General features: G+C 39.7%; 1 protein-coding gene across 1 annotated transcript; it reads right to left on the minus strand.

Moving 5' to 3' along the window:
- Positions 1-840: 840 nt before the first annotated feature.
- On the minus strand, positions 841-4,944 carry LOC147241937 (transcription factor 7-like). Its single transcript, XM_086191593.1, has 8 exons — positions 4,842-4,944; positions 2,812-3,186; positions 2,644-2,709; positions 2,460-2,488; positions 2,149-2,299; positions 1,929-2,036; positions 1,760-1,811; positions 841-1,342 (listed from the first exon to the last, which is right to left on the minus strand). The coding sequence occupies exons 2-8, from the start codon at positions 3,154-3,156 to the stop codon at positions 1,338-1,340; spliced, it is 756 nt and encodes a 251-aa protein (XP_086047719.1). The 5' UTR covers positions 3,157-3,186; positions 4,842-4,944; the 3' UTR covers positions 841-1,337.
- Between the last annotated feature and the right edge of the window lie 9,582 nt (positions 4,945-14,526).

Genomic DNA, 14,526 nt, shown 5'->3' on the forward strand with positions numbered 1-14,526 from the left:
TGCTGGATATTTCATCAGGTCTTTTCTCACAATCACATGTAGCATCAGAGAATGGGATTCACCAGTATTGCTACTGGTGAATGTGGTGCCTTGCGAGTTTTATTGCTGGACCTACTGGTTGAGATATAAAAATTGTTAGTTATAAAAGTTATAAAGTTTTAACCTGATCAAATTTGTAGATATTGGTAAGTGTGGAAAACCTCAGCCGATTGTGTGGGAGTCAGTAACAGTCGGTACAATGATGAAGGGGAAGCTGCACCCTTTCACGTCAATGCCAAACAGCCAGCAGGACACTGTAGGGAATCGAACCCCATCCCAGTAAACCAGGAGCACCATGACCAGTGTCTGTTTTTGCTTTTTGACACGACATGGAAGGGAAAGCAAAACCTGCAGTAGCAATAGCACATGAGTGGTAGTGTGTTCTATTATGAAGGAGGTGGAAGAAATCAACGAGGGTCATCTTAGAATTGGCCTTGTATGTTTGGGTTTTTTGAAAGCTGCATGTTTGATTGAAATGCTGTTGGACTGCAGGAAACGAAACCTCAACAATACAAAAAAATGAGGAAATAAAATGTATTCATCCAATCATCAACAATTTTTATTTATATATATAAAAATTGTTAATAATTAGATGAATACATTTTATTTATATTATATTATATATATATATATATATACATATACATATATAAATAAAAATATAAATTGAATAAAAATATAAATTGTTAATAATTAGATGAATATATTTTATTTATATTATATTATATTTATATTATATAAATATATATACATATACATACTAAAATTATTTTTTTTACTTTTTCTTCCAAATTAGTCATACATAATATTTTACAGTTTTAATACAGTGACATCACATTACTTGACTATGCAGAAATAAGAGTGACATGGGCCAGAAATGTTTACATCATCAAGGCGCATGTACAACAAAAGAAGTGAGGAAAAAGAGAGGTACATACGTGCTGCGGCGGTGGAGCTGGCTCCTTTGGCGGCGTCTGTTGAATCAAACTGGAACGGCGTTGCTGAGAACATTCACCCAAGTGTTATACTTCAATACATCTTTAAGGCACCAAGAAAATATTTTCGTAAACTATTTCTTTTTTGGAATTCTTGTTAACTTGAGTCAAATGTTTCCAAACTTATTTTTTGTTGGCTGAGTTGCCATCTATAGGTGACTGATTCAACATGACTCCATTCCTGCATCGACAGAAACAGACGGCTGCTACCTGCATGAGATAATAGTGTTTGTGTGTGTGTGTGTGTTTGTGGCATGTGCTGCCTTGACGTAAGGAGAGCGCAGCGTCATCTGTGGTACAGCTTCAGTCTGAGGACACAAACACACAAAGACCGTGTATGACAAAAGCATTTATGAAGGCATTAAAAACTGAGAGCACGATAAGAAGGCATCAAGTCAACATTAATAACTGACTGTAAAATGAAGGTTCGACTCACCAACCACATATTTTTAACCCCCGTTAACCGAAAATATGCCAAATATGATCCCAGTCTGTTTCTAAATAAGACTTTTTTTTCAAACAGACCAAAAGAAGAACCTTTGATCTCTTTGCTGAATTTCTTTCCAAATGCAACACGTTAACCACCACATTTACAGGTACTTCCTCTCATTCTTGAACTACATGAAGTGTGAATACTTGAGTCAAGTATTAGATGCAGGAGTATTTCTGCTCCTGAGTCTCTTCACACTTCACATGAAAACATGTTTGGGAACATCGGTTCTTACCTATAACAATGATTTCGGTCACCCTGTCCATCCTCTTCCGTCTCTTTCGTCCCTACACAAAAACAAGCATGTAAGAAGTTCCATCTGATATCTGCTGAATTTTTACCAGCTTGGTAACGCCATGGAAATGTGTGTGTGGGTGCGATGGAAGGGAGCAGGTTGAACGTACGTAGTTGACACCGCAGGACCACTCAGGGTGCTGCTGGGTGTGGCGCTCTTTCTCCTCTTTGGCCTTTTTATAATACTTGGCCTGCTCCTCCTTTGTCAGTGCTTTCCACTGTTGGAACACGACAAAACACACACACACACACACACAGTAACAGAATGAACACACACATGCCAACTACCAAAGAGTGCTAAAGCTTGTGGAAGAGTACAAGCACACTTACTCTCTGTCCCAGGACCTTGTTGACTGCAGCGTTGTTCCTGCTCTTGAGTTCTGCCTTCATCTTCTCTCTCTGTTCCACGAGGAACAACATGAAGGCATTTTTGGGTTTTTTAACATAGGGCAGGTCCAGCTGCTTCTTAGCCTTCCTCTTTCTATAGAAATACAGAATCAAGCTGTTCATTTGAGAATTAAATATTTGTTTTTCTTCAAACAAATGTCATCAAGGCAGAATACAAGACAACACTGCTAAACTGGTTCTTGTTTCCTGAGTATTACTGAAGTACTTTTTGTCAAATCTGAGTCTGAACTTACTTGGTTTTAGGAGCGCTGGCAGCTTTGGTCTGAGGACACAAACACACAAAGATGCTACATGAGCAAAACATAAAAGACGCTATCACAATAAACATGGAACATGAGAAGAAAGCGTAAAAAGAACATCAATAATTATGGTGTGTGTGTGTGTGTGAGTGTGTCTGTGTGTGTGTGTGTGTCTTACCAGATGTGAAGAATCTGCCTGGTTGCCTTCACCCAGGGAGTTGTTGGGCCACTGATAGGGCAGGAACTGTGGGAGAGGGGGAGGGGGAATTTAGCCCGGCTACACACACACAAACAATGCACCATGTTATAATTTAAATTCATCTTCCGTCACAGTCAACACACTTACCTGAACTTGGCCGCTGAGGGGATGTGGCAGCATAACATATGGATATATTGGTGGTCCATACATGAAGGGTGGAGCCATCACTGGACCAGGGAACTGGTAGTTTTGGTAAAGTAGGTTGTTGCCACAGTAACAACCAGAACCACCATTGGTTTGATTCCCATCGACTGGACCTTCTGCTGGCTGAGGGTTTGTGTCAACACCCACTGGAGCAGGTTCGGGAGGTCCAGGGGGGGATGCAGGTGGAGGATCCGGGGCATACCCAATGATGTCCCTGAGAGTGGATTCGATGTCCTCCCACTCAAGTCCACCAAATAATCCTGCTGAGTCAGCACTGCTGTTGTCCATGTTGGTACGATCAAAGATGTTTGAGGGTTCCTGTCAAACGCATTCACAGGAAGATGGTTTGATTAATGGGAAACATCATAATAGAACTCTAAACTATAAGAAAATATTAACTATTTCACTTTTCTACATTTAAAGGACATCTTTGTGTTTGAGCTTTAAAAAAACCAAATTACTGAAGGAACTGCAACCATAAGATTCAAATCACAACAAGGCTTCTTCTGTAACAGCAATTAAAAACTATTCCAACCACATGTGTGTGTGTGTGTATATATATATATATATATATATATATATATATATATATATATATATATATATATATATATATATATTAATGTACACGTATATACTAGGAGGGCAACGAAATAGTCAACAAACAAAACAATACTAAATAAGAGACAGGGCTCACGAAACAAAATAAAGATTAAAGAAAATCAAAAATCAGAAATGCAAAAATCAGATATTCTTTATTTTCTTCCTCAATATGCAGACATACAAGTTCTTGCTGTGTCAGTACAAAATTTAATGCTCCTTACTTTGAAAAACAAAGTGTTTGTATTTTTTCTCTTGTTTAGACTACAATGCAAATACAAACGTATTCAATTAAAAAAGTGCTTTGTTGTTGTAAACACTGACGACAACTACCTTCTTAAACGAAAAGGAAAACTAATATTCAATAACCCTCAGGGCTGCAGCCTCGTCTAGATCTGGAATGTCTGACCTCAGTGAGCTGGAATATTTAGCCTTCAACAGGTGCTTCTTATCCTTCCATCATGCTAGCAGCGCTCGCCGCAGTCTACGGTGATGTGGACCCCCATTGTTTGCACACGGCTTTTGTTTAATCCACCATCGTCTCTCCGTTGCCTTGTCTTTAACATGGGAAGCCAAAACAAGTCCACACAACCGGTTTGTTTGACGAAAGAGCGTCCGCTACTTGTTCGACCTCGTCTCCCTCCATTTTGTAAATAATGGTTTCGCTGTTTCTTCTTCTTCTTGTCATTTGTGTGTTCAGTAGGTGAGAGGGTCCAAATCATCAGGGGTGGTGGCGCGGCGCAGCTTCGCATTGTTGTTTTTTTAATGTTTTACACGGATTTTTATTTCGTTCGTCTTTGAATTTTATTTCTTCATTTTTATATATATATATATATATATATATATATATATATATACACACACACACACACAGTGTCCACCCGTGTATGTAAGTCACAATTTAAATCATGTATGTAGGCTAATTTATGTACCATTCATATGGAAATGACGCCTATAATTGCTTGGAGTGTACAGTTAAACTACTCAGCACATGCTTTTAGGGCAAATTTCCATTCATTCACATCAGAAAAGATTGCAAATTAGTTGTCAAATTCACATTTTCGTACAATTGTCTTATTGTTTTCTGCTTTCTCCCATTCCTGCCGCTTTATATTTATAATTTATTACATCCCTTAACTGAGTTAGAACAAAAACATCATTAATTGATCAAATGTGATCCATTGTTATAAATTCAACTTCCCAACTTGTGGCTGACAACAATCGAATAGTAGTTCGTTGTAATTCACAAATACTTGAGTAAATACTTTTTACAGACTGATACGCCTTTCTTCTAGCTAAATATTTATTTGAATTTACAGCATATCATTAAAGAAAAGTCCTACTGAGTGTTAATATTTGATTTCAGGACTTACCAACAGTGTTTGTCCTCCTAGCCGGGTGTCGGGATGTAGTTTCAGGAGGTTTCTCTCTGTTGGGACGCTCAGTGGGTAACCTGTGCTTCTCAGATGAACCGAGAGCCACGTGATTTAACGGTTGGAAGATGTTAGACATATATACATTTCGATCACCGACGTATCTTGACGTCATTTACTGTAATTAAAAAATGCGCGTAACAACCGTGACGTCACACATTGGGTTACTTCCTCCCTTCTTGTTTCATTGATTGCTGGCTATCGTTAAACCTACAGACGCTTCACTGCCACCTACTGGACTGGAATGTGAACGAGTAAATTGGCGGGAAGAAAACAACAGAGAGTATTTGGCCTAACAATCCACCGTCCATCGTCGTCTTCCGCTTATTCCTCACTAGTAAGGGTCGCGGGGGGGGGCTGGAGCCTATCCCAGCATCTACGGGCGAGAGGCAGGGTTCACCCTGGAGAGGTCGCCAGTCCATCGCAGGGCCAACATACAGAGACGAAAAACCATTCACATTCACACCTACGGTCAATTTAGAGTATCAATCAGCCTCGTCCCCAAATTGATGTCTTTGGACTGTGGGAGGAAGCTGGAGTACCAGAGACAACCCACACAGGAACAGGGAGAACATGGAGACTCCACACAGAAAGATCCTGTGCTGGAGCTGGGACTCCAACCCGGAACCTTCTTGCTGTGAGGCCACAGTGCTGACCACTGCACCACCGTGCAGCCCGGCCTAAAAATCAATTTAAATAAATCGCTGATATTAGCACTGAAGGAATGCAACATCTAAGAAATAAATGGTATTCCTGTGAAGGATACACTCACATATTTGGGTGTTATCATTAATACAAATGTAAAACCCCGTAACACCTCAAATTTTGACCCAATAGTTGAATCTAGGAATGTTTTGCAGCTCCTTTTTGGTTCTAGACCTGAAATTTATGTGACAGCTCCAGGATGCGATATTTTTTGGGGAAACATTGATGTTACCAAAAAAATTGTTCAAACAAATTTATTATATAAATGAATCTGTTCCTTCTGCAAAAATTTATTGGAATTTTCTTTACAGAGATGCAGATTAGAAGTGTGGCTGATCGGGGATACATTTTGTTGAAAGTATCTTTCAAAACTACACGTAGAATGTATCCAGCTAAAAAAACATTAGAGAGATTTAAAATTGAAACTAATACCCTTGTAATTTCTTTGGCTGGTGTGAAGAATCCATCAAACATTTATTTTATCACTGCTTGTGTCGTCGAATATTCAGGGCCAGCACGGAGAATTTTATTAAAAGGAAAACAGGACAGTCTTAACATCTGCAAGAAAAGGACATTTTTCTTTATTTTGAAGACAACCAAGTCAAAAAGGACTTCACTTGATTCCTACAACTTGTTTTAATTTTGGGTAAATTTCATTTTCATAAGAGGAAATGGTCCGACCGCAAACCACACTTGACAGTTTTTTTTAAAGGAACTTCATCAGCACAGCAATCAATGGACTTAGAAACCCAAAAGCCTCAAAAAGAACTTTATTTTGGAAAAGGTTTTTTTATGTGTTTGATATTTTTCATCTCTCTTTTTTTCTGATTATTTGTCTTAAGTTACGATCTCTTCGTTTTACGTTCCTACGTTGTTGCACCCCTGGCTAAACAGCTTTGTTTGGTATGTTTGCGTTCATTCGTTAAAAGAAAAAAGAAAACAACAGGAAGTAAGACTCGTTAGACCGCGCATGCACAATGCCGACTGATTGCTTCTCTAATTATGGGGGCAAATTTGCTGTCAGGGGGCGTTCATTTTCGACACGGGAAAGGCGAGAGGACATTTCTTTTCACACAACCTTTCTTTTTTGTGGTCAGTCTTCTCATAATGAGCACGAGTGTTTGCTGTACAATGTGTGTTTCTGTTTTTGACATGCTTGTGGAAGGAAGGACAGACTTTGATCCACCTTATTCATCAAACTTTACTGCTGCCAAAAAGGTATGTCTTTTAAAGCCGATTTTTACTTTAAACATCTTGTAATAAGATAGAATGCAATATACATGTACAAGTATCATCAAAATGAACTGCCAACATTTTAAATTAAGTCTCTATTATCAACAGCCAAGAATTACCACAAAAAAAAAAATCCAGTCTGTAATGAAAGGCCTCCATTGGTTCAGCTCAAAACTAGCGATGCAGGCAGGTTTGGTGAACGGAACCTATTTTAAACCTAGAATGTTCCTTGTTCAAGAACCTACACCGCACCAGTTAGGTGGGAAAATGGCAAAAATACAGCTGAGTCTTCTACTTGTGTTCATCCACCTTCACGCGGTAATCTATAAGAAAACCTGTCCTGGACTAATGGAGATCATCAGACAAAAAAACCCAAAATGGAGATGGACAATGTTGAGTTTATAAATAATCCAGAAAAAAATAAGTCACTGGAATGGGCTTCTAAGCCAGTGAAACACAATTTAATTAATAACAACCTCTGAATCTGCTCCAGATAGGCTGAAACGTGAATGTCGGGGAAAAAAATAGACAGGCAGAGAGAGAGAGAGAGAGAGAGAGAGAAAGAAACAGAGAGAAAAGGGCCAGGCTGCTCGCGGCCACACCAGAGACCAAAGGCATGCACAGATGGAGACTCTCACACTTGCTGGCAGTTTGGAGAGTCAGACTGCATCTCCATGCAGCTGTTGGCACTTTTGACAGCTTCCACTGTGTGTTCATGACCAGAGTCCAAAAAAGCCCCCAAGTCCCAGAACTCCAGCATTCACTGTTGTCAAGAGGGCACACTTATACCACAAAAAAAGACAGAAGAAAATACCCCCCCCCCCAAAAAAAGAAGAAAAAAAAGTCCTCCACACACTCATTAAATAAAGATTGTTGAACTCTGAGAAGCGCCGTTGCAGGTCCTCTCTGCACTCTAGAAAAAGAACATGGAGTGTTCTTCACCGGCTGACTTACTGACCCCATTGTCAAAACATGCATGCAAAATAGAAGACATTCTTGTTTAACAAGTCCACGCGTTTTGCTTTGAAGTATGCCTCCATCTTTCAATTATGCTAATTTTAAATATTTGTGCGGAGTGAAATGTGAAGCTAATTCTGCTGGCCTTCTTGGGGAAGAAAAAAAAAGTTGCAAGCATTTTTGGCAAAAGTTGAATATCTTTTCTAAACACCAAAAACATGTAGTTCCTTGTATATAACCATGGGCTCGGCAGCCGTCCAGGCCCTGCTTGACACAAATGGCCGCTAGCTTCTTCTGCTGCATGCCAGCGGTCCTTTTCTGGCCCGGGTGACCTATTTTTTTGTCAAATGACCCAATACAACAGCCAGAGTTGTCACTGTGTTATAAGGCAGATGCAATTCAAGAAGTTTCTCATTTTTTTTATTACTATTATGAATGCATCCGAAACTGTTGTTAGTGTGAGCCCAAGCTGTTTCTTTTCCTGCTTGATCTGGAGGATGTTATGCCTTCTGCTCCATTTGTATCCGACTCCCTTTAGTTCCAGAGAGACTTCAGCGATGTAAAGCTCTCTGAATAAGAGCCAAACCTGCTTTATCTGACTCACCTCCCGGCTGCTATTTTGCCACATCCTCGTTATTTACCTGGTGGGAAATGTCACAAAGAAGGCTTTGGTAGACACCTTTACAACCCCCCCCCCCGCTTTCTCTAACCCTGCCTGTCTTCCTTCCTTCCTTCTTTCATCCACCTCCCCTTCCTTTCTTCCTTTCTGTTGCTGGATCTGGTTCTGAGTCCGACTGCAGTGTTTTGAGACAGTTTGCTGGGATCTTGTGTGAGACATGAAAAGAAAGCGCAAAGCATTAATCTAACCGAGCTAAAATGAATGCATGCATCACTGCTTCCAAGTGTTTCCTCAGTTGGAAGGAGGCATGGTTGCTTAGGTGGTATTTTTCAGTGAACAATTGGAAGTTATGATGTGCCTTGGATTTATTTCAATGATTTGAAAACACTGAAGCTCCCATTTTTCACAAAGATGCTATTGACCAGTAGAGTAGAGGGCTTTTTAAGCTTCGGAGTTATCAGTCATTAAGGATGTTGGACAATGGAGTTGATATGTTGGCTACTGTGTTGTTACTGGGTAATTAACCTCTTGACACTCTGATTCCTGCCAGCTCTCAAAAATGGTAAATCAATACTTCACCCAGAAAAAAGAGTAACTTGACTTTCAAGTGCTCCAAAATACGTAAATTTATCATGCAAAGATTTCATTTGAAGTTAACGGAAACTAATTTTCTTCAGCTTATCCAGTTAATGGTCGGGGGGGGGGGGGGGCTGGAGTCTATCCCAGCAGCCTTCAGGTTCACCCTGGACAGGTCACCAGTCCATCACAGAGCCAACACATAGAGACAGACAACCATCCACACTCACAGTCACACCTACAGTCAATTTAGAGTATCAATCAGCCTCGTCCCCTCTTGATGTCTTTGGACTGTGGGAGGAAGCTGGAGTACCAGAGAGAACCCACACAGGAACAGGGAGAACATGCAGACTCCACACAGAAAGATCCTGTGCTGGAGCCGGGACTCGAACCTTGAACCTTCTTGCTGTGAGGCCACAGTGCTGACCACTGCACCACCGTGCCACCCTGCCCAAAATCCTCAGTTTACAAACTCTAGCATAACATCCCATAAAATCCACATTGTCGTTCTCTAGCCATAAACTCAACAATCCACAATTTGAGCTAAAAACAAACTCCCCTGGTTTTGCACATGGTCGGACCAAACCACAAGTCAAATATTCCTCTTGAGCTTAAACAAACGTGTCTGCAGTCTTTAGAATCAGCTGATGGGGTGCAGACTTTTAAATGCCAGCTTAAAAAAAAACAATAATTTCAAGCTTCATAAAAGGCAAAAAATAAATGATTCTCTTTGTAAACACTCTGTAAACAAAACTGGCAACAGGGCCTCAGGAGGGGTTGCCATTATTACAATTAGAGACCGTTAAAAACACAGTTTGAGGAGCTTCATGTGATAATGGCTGCATATAATTTTATTAACCGACTCCACAAGCACATTTTTAAACGAGCATGTTTTCTGTGTGCGCCGTTCTTCTTTTTTATTGGAGCCATTTGCATGCTGTAAGGGAATGTTCACAGGTTGGCTATATGTATAATGGAATCTTTTCATAATTAGGAAAACCGAGTTAAGTCCACTAATATGGCTAATGATACAAGATGTTAAATTTCACAGTTTGTGACTCACCCATTCTCATCATTAGAAGAGTCTTGGTTTTAAGTTTTAATTACAGAAACTATAAAAAGTCCAAATCAGGTCATGCAGGAGGATGTTTTTTGGTGCAAAATTTGCATGAATGAATAATGTGTCCTCTGAGTCATTTATGTGAGGAGAAACACATTTAAACACACTTCACGGCGTATTAAGAAGGTTTATGGCCACTCTTCTTTCATCCATTCTTTCTTTCATAACTTCTAAATGCACCAAAGACATGTTTTACTACACCTTCACCCATCCATTTAAAATCCACTTTCTGTCCATTAACTCCCCACTCTCATTCCATTCATTCTTTCCCTCTAAATCCTTCTTCCTTGTGTTTGTCTTGGTCCCCCGTGAGTGTGAAAATGTTCTCAGGGAGCTGCAATCAGGGAGTGTTCGGAATGTTGGAAACAGATTTTGTATTTTTTGTATTTTTTGTACTAAGGCTCTAAGACGCTGAGTTTCAGAAGGCTATTGTCATATGTCCATAATAAAGTAATATTATTGAAGTGGAACAATTTACAGAGCACTAATTAAAAGACTTCTTTGATCTTCTTTGATTTTCTCTGATCTTTACCGTTTATCCTCAAACGAGTTAAAACCAAAAGGAATACAGAAAACTTTGACTTTTCTGTTCGACCAAACTATGCAAATTAGGTCAGAGCTGTGATAACCTGTCCAGGGTGCACTAATGGCAGCAGCGGTGAAGAGAATGGGTGGATTTAAACATTGGCTACAGTACAAAACAGGAAAGGAAGATCTGGGCCAGTGAGGAAATGACAGGTGACAATTACACCGGAAGCCTTTGTGGTTCCCATTCCCTGGATTACATCACTTAATTAGCTCCTAGTAATGGTTAGAAATGACCATAAAAGAGAGCTCCCATTGAAGGGTTTTATTACACAGGGATGTTTTGAACAAAGGTGCTCTTCATCAGACTTGCAAAAACTAGTGAGTCTCCATCTTTGAATCATACAGAAGAGGCTACAAAGAGACCTGGATCAAAGATTCAGCGAAATATTTTTTGCCGCAATCTGTATGGCTTAGCTTGTATGTGTACTTCTCACTGATTCAAAACAACAAGAATAATATCAAAAAACTCTGGTACCTTATCGAGACCGATCCAGCCCACCACACCAGAAACAATGGATTAATCCTGATGTAGCCCTTTTCTCCTCGTGAAAGGAATATGGATGTCTCTACCAATGGGACTTTGGTCAAACAAGTGCATAACCACCAGTTAATCAACCAGTCAAACAGGAGACCAAAGCCCTTGCAGAAATTTCTGGTATTCTGGGAATCATATATAAATCTCTTGAACAGAGTAACACAGGAAAGTCTGCAATCAATCATGCAAAACCTTAGATACATTTTGAGGGTAGAACAGGAAACCTTTCGAACCACAGAGATCCCAAATCTGCCCTTCTAACTTCCTGCACCGATGATGTCCATCTATTCCTCAAAAAGCCACGTGATTCTCTGACTACACATCCCCTATCCATCCTGCTTTTTATTTTATTTTATTTTTTATTTTTTTGCAACAACTATTCATTTCTACTTTTGACTTTGATTCCACGAGATCAGGAGTCACCAACCTTTTTAAAGCTGAGAGCTACTTCTTGGGTACCAATTAATGTGAAGGGCTACCAGTTTGACACACACACACACACACACACACACACACACACACACATATATATATTGTATATACATATACACACATATATATATATACATACACACACACACACACACACACATATATATATATATATATTTGTTTTTTTTACTCTATATATAAAAACCCATTTTATTAATAGATAAATCTGGGACAGGCCTATTGTCATTTTCAAAGTCACACCAATGCAAGTGTGATTAAAAATAGAAACAAAAAAATTAGATGCAGCTCACTAGTGAGTGGTGCTATGGTGAACTATTTTTAGAACAGGCCCACGGGTGACTCATGTGGTCCTTGCAGCCGACCTGATGCCCGCGGGCACCATGTTGGTGACCCCTGCACTAGATACTCCCTGAAGAGCGGTGCCCTCTGCCCCTGAGTTGTGGGGTGGCAGAACCTGTATGTTGACTGAGAGGATGAGTGTCGGAGGATTAATGCCCAAACACACATCTCTTATTTTCACAAATAAAGATGCAAATATAATTTCAGAGACACTTGAGCATGACTCAAAGTGACTCTGCGACCAGATGCCGCTGCATGAGAGGTGCACCTGTGGCACGGATGAAAGGTGTGCCAGCCGTTCCACTCAGCCAGCAACAAAAGAGCCAATCTAATTCCCTTTAAAAGCATGCATTGCATACAAACTTATTTTTTTGTATATTTGAAAAGAGCATCCAAATCACCTCCTAACAAGAGAAGCAGATGTTCCCTGCAGTGTGTGCACAGGTGTGACTACAGTCTTGGTGCCAGGGGAAATTCTCTTTCATAGCTTCCATTTATTCATACTTTTCTTACCTTTCAGTGCAACAATTAATTTATTTTGGAGAGTTTTATATTATTTGGGGGCGGTGCAGTGGTACAGTGGTCAGCACTGTCACCTCACAGCAAGAAGGTTCCGAGTTTGAGTCCAGGCTCCAGCACGGGATCTTTCTGTGTGGGTTCTCTCTGGTACTCCAGCTTCCTCCCACAGTCCAAAGACATCAAGAGGGGACGAGGCTGATTGATACTCTAAATTGACTGTAGGTGTAACTGTGAGTGTGAATGGTTGTTCGTCTCTATGTGTTGGTCCTGCCATGGACTGGTGACCTGTCCAGGGTGAACCCCACCTCTCACCTGAAGGCTGCTGGGATAGGCTCCAGAGTTGCCGCAGGACTCTTTTCTGAATTAATTAGCTTGAGGGAGTGATGCTAGCAATGAGCTACACTCCTGCTATTCCCTGTTGTGACCTTTTCACCTGTGTCCACTCTTATACAATCTGGTCTGTGCTTCACTGCCTTGTATTTCCTGTACTTTTACGTAAATATATGGATAAATTTGACCACAGTTTAAGCAAATATATATGTATGGATTAATCTACAGTTCAAGCAAATATATGAATAAATTTATCTACAAGAGCTATGCCTTCCTTGTATGACGCAGTTTCCACCGATGCAGTTCAAGTTTAGTCTACCACATCAACGCAAAGCACCCAGTCGCAAGTGCAGCCACAGCTAACGTTAGTGGCTAATATGTTAGCAGTTTAGTGACCTACAGCACAGCTCTTTGCCAAACTACACACATGAGCAAGTCTGCAACCGACAGGCTGACGAACGTTCTTGCCAAGTGGATGAAATTCCCTCTCTGCTTATGTTTTATCATTCCAAAGTTTTTTTTAAGTTCGATGTTCCAGTGCGACTTATTACAACCCCATTTTCTGCTGTGTTCCTCTCTGACTTGACAAAACTGGTTCCTTCCAGAGATAAATCATTTCTCTCTACATATTAGATGAAAAATACTCCAAAGCAATTGTCCATGTTAATTTGTGTTTTCTCATCACCTTCTAATTTATTATTAATTCAAACAAAGCAAGACAACACATATAAGAGGAAAGGAAATTGTCAGGATTTTAGGATGTCTCTTATCTGAGGTGACTAAACTGCCAGCTTCAGAAAAGGACTGGTCTTCAGGCACATTAGTTTTAAACTGGTCCAAAAACAAAGACAATGATAAAAGACTGGTCTGGTACCAAATAATGCTTAAATGTAGGTTTATTGTAAAGACAGCAACAATATCCAGAATATTTTAAGAGCCGAAACTTTACAATAGATGATCAGTAATACACCATTTAACCCATATTTTGTCTGTAAGCGCATGAGAGATGCTCACCATAAGCTAAACATTTAGCCGTGCGTATGCTAACTACACTGATTAGCTGCAAAGCTAGGCTAAGAGTCAGATACAACAATTAATGAAATAAAATTCATAAATAAAACCAGTAATTATTGACAAGATGTGAACGCATTACAGGATATCTTGTTGACTGACATCAAAAAGTAATTCCAACAAAAACGCTGTCTTAAAGTATTTCAACTTCATTTAAATTTGCCATGTTCTGCTATGACTGAAGTTCAATGGGAAGGTCCCATTTAGCTCAATATGTTCCTATCATTCTGAGTCAGTGTGAATGAATAGGATAACATTCTGGGTTTTAATGGAAACTTTAACATCGACTTTGTGTTTATTCACTTAGTGGAACAAAGCAACACAACACATAGCCAGGAAGACTTTACTGCCACAAATAACTTCAAACTTTCTGCAACTTTTAAATGTTTCCACAGCATCAAAACTGCTGTACAGCTGTGGCGTTGGAATTTGACAAAAATTATACTTTGGTTCAACTTAAAAACAAAAAACAAAAAAAACATCTTGTTTCAGTTGACATTGTAATTTACAAAGAATAAAGACAGGAACATGATTTTCCTTAAAATTTATTGTGATGTCTTTTTAAAAGTATGCATCCTCT

The sequence above is a fragment of the Aulostomus chinensis genome, chromosome 21, assembly GCF_037954235.1.
Source record: "Aulostomus chinensis isolate RoL2024-O1b breed Wild chromosome 21, RoL_Achi_v1.0, whole genome shotgun sequence".
NCBI classification, from domain to species: Eukaryota; Metazoa; Chordata; class Actinopteri; order Syngnathiformes; family Aulostomidae; genus Aulostomus; species Aulostomus chinensis.